The sequence below is a fragment of the Vigna unguiculata genome, chromosome 10 (assembly GCF_004118075.2).
Source record: "Vigna unguiculata cultivar IT97K-499-35 chromosome 10, ASM411807v1, whole genome shotgun sequence".
Taxonomy (NCBI): Eukaryota; Viridiplantae; Streptophyta; class Magnoliopsida; order Fabales; family Fabaceae; genus Vigna; species Vigna unguiculata.
This window is the reverse complement of record NC_040288.1, coordinates 27,034,277-27,036,894: the sequence shown is the minus strand read 5'-3', so window position 1 is coordinate 27,036,894 and position 2,618 is coordinate 27,034,277. Positions and strand designations below refer to the sequence as shown.

Genomic DNA, 2,618 nt, shown 5'->3' with positions numbered 1-2,618 from the left:
GGAAACATTTTATTTTGTTTTTTTAATATATTACATTAGTAGTCGAAGAATGTAGTGCAACATGGTTCATACAATTTGAAGGTTAATCTATAAAGCCTCATCTTCATACAACAATGCAGAGACATCTTGTGCGATTATCCGATCATATATTAGAATTTGAAAGCATGACCAAAAATTACAAAAATAAGAAAACACTACATACTATTAAAACAACTAAATTCCTAATTCATTGTTTTTCACAATGGTAGACTAAAATAATGATTTACTCATGTTACAAAATACTAATAGAAAAAAACATTATAATATAGAAAGAAAAAGTTTTCTTTACTCCATTTAATTACTATTTAACCATCTTTATAAAAATATAATGATCTTAACCAAAGTTAATTTTTATTTCTAGAAGAATAATAGAGAATGAAGAATAACGAGGATAATGTGAAATGAAGGAAAAAAAAATTATGAAGTCAAAGTACCATTAGATAGTCAGATTTTTATCACTTTAGTAATGATTTATTCAACTTATTTAATTTAATTTAATATGGGATTTCTTTAAATTCACACTTGCACCGCTTCATATTGATAATTTAAGTTTCTATCATGTGATAAGAAGAGTAAAATAACAAAAATAAGTACAATTACATTTATATGAATAATTTTACACACCGGTGGATCCTACTCTGAAAGAAGAAACACAACAAGTTACAAACCAATGCAGTTTCTTGAGGAGGTGACTCCACCATCCACAACAAGATTATGACCACTAACATACTTAGACTCATCACTAGCAAGATAAAGTGCAGCCTCAGCAATATCTTTGGGTCTTAGAGTTGGTCCTTTCAAGTTGGCAAGCCCTCTCACAAACCCCTCCATTTTCTCAACCTCCTCTTGAAATGGCAACCCAAAATTCATACCCTCATCATCATCACCCTCTTCCTCATCACAACCACCACTTCTCCAAGCATTCACAAGCATGTTGGTGGCCACCCCAAAGGGCGAAATACAATTCACCCTTATCCCATACCTCCCCAACTCACAAGCAGTGTTCTTCGTTAGCCCCACAATCGCATGCTTTGAGGCAGTATAAGCATGTGGGCCAAGACCCCCCATCACTCCAGCAACACTAGCAGTGGAAATTATGCACCCTACGCCCTTAGGAATCATGGCCTTTGCAGCGTGCTTGATCCCCAACGCCATGCCCTTCACGTTCACTTGCATCACACTGTCGAACTCCTTCGGATCAAAGTTCAGAATGCTTTTGTTCTTCGACTGGTTCCCCAACACCCCTGCGTTGTTGAACATTATGTCCACTTGCCCGTACCGACAAACCGTGGATCTCACCAAATTCTCCACCTCTTCTTCCACGCTAACGTCGCAGTGCACGTACGTCGCTGAAGGGGCCAAAGTCTCCGCCAGCATCGTCCCAAGTGCGTCCTCAACATCCGCTATCACCACCCTCGCACCGTTCTTCACGAACACTCGCACCGTGGCTTCACCGATCCCTCTCGCACCCCCTGTTACGATAGCAACCTTGCCCTCCAACCTAAACATAACATCAAACAGTTTACACTCATATCAACTGTTTCTTCACAAATTCGATAAATTTAAGAGCTTTTTCATCTCAAGGTACATACTTCCAATCATTGAAGTAAATTATTCCTAAATCTTAAAGAAAATTATGTGAGAATACTTCAGATTTCTCAACAAAAGTATCCTAACTGCAATGATTATTCAGAAAAGAAAAATACCATGGTCTCTATGGCTTGTAATTTCTTTTAGAGATGTAAAGTTTACAATGTCACGTGCTATTAAACTTGTCAACAAAATGTTCATAGCTGGTAAACTTAAGTAAAAGGGGGTGTTTTTTCTTTCTGGGGTGCATGATTTTGCTTCATTTTGGAGGAAAACTGAGGAAATTGAAGAAAACAAAACTAAAAAGGCAGAAAGGGAAAGGGAAGGTGTTCTTTCTCTCATTAAAAATTGTACCTTCTTGGTGAAGATGAAAAACTGCTTTCTCTTGAAAGGATAGGAACAGCTTGAAGGGGGTTCTCAGGTATTACTTTAGCTGCACCCATGGTAGTTAGTGGCTGAGTATATTCTGAATGCAATGGAGAGAGAAACAGAGAGAAACAGAGGAGGCAGAAGTTTACAGAACAAGTGCAGGTAGAATGGAAAACAAGGGTATTTATACATGAAGAGGTTTTTGATATCTGAAGTTGTATTGGTTGGATCTCAGGGGTTACATTATTTTCAAACCAAAAATAATATTTATATATTCCCATAGTACTTTACTTATATCTCTTTTGACTCATTATTTTATAACATCACACTATTTTTTTCATATTGCACTGGTTGTTTCTCTCTCTTTCACTTTTTTATGTCCTAAAAATAGACTGTATAAATAACATTTTTCATTTCCAAATTTGTGTTTGGTATTTTTACCTAGTTGTTATTAAAAAACCATTGTTTTTGTTTTTACAGATCTTTATTTCCTGTTGCCAGCCAGGACTCATTTCCAAGTATACAGGATTACTAATATTAATTTTCCCCCCCATAAACCCTAGGTGTACAACACTACGACCTTAAGAGAATAAATAAAAATATATTAACTTGTGTACTGT

At 36.1% G+C, this 2,618-nt stretch overlaps 1 protein-coding gene across 1 annotated transcript; it reads right to left on the bottom strand.

Moving 5' to 3' along the window:
• Positions 1-617: 617 nt before the first annotated feature.
• Positions 618-2,175, bottom strand: LOC114166510 (short-chain dehydrogenase reductase 2a-like). Its single transcript, XM_028051252.1, has 2 exons — positions 1,984-2,175; positions 618-1,540 (listed from the first exon to the last, which is right to left on the bottom strand). Exons 1-2 carry the CDS (start codon positions 2,070-2,072, stop codon positions 700-702), a joined length of 930 nt encoding a protein of 309 aa, XP_027907053.1. The 5' UTR covers positions 2,073-2,175; the 3' UTR covers positions 618-699.
• Between the last annotated feature and the right edge of the window lie 443 nt (positions 2,176-2,618).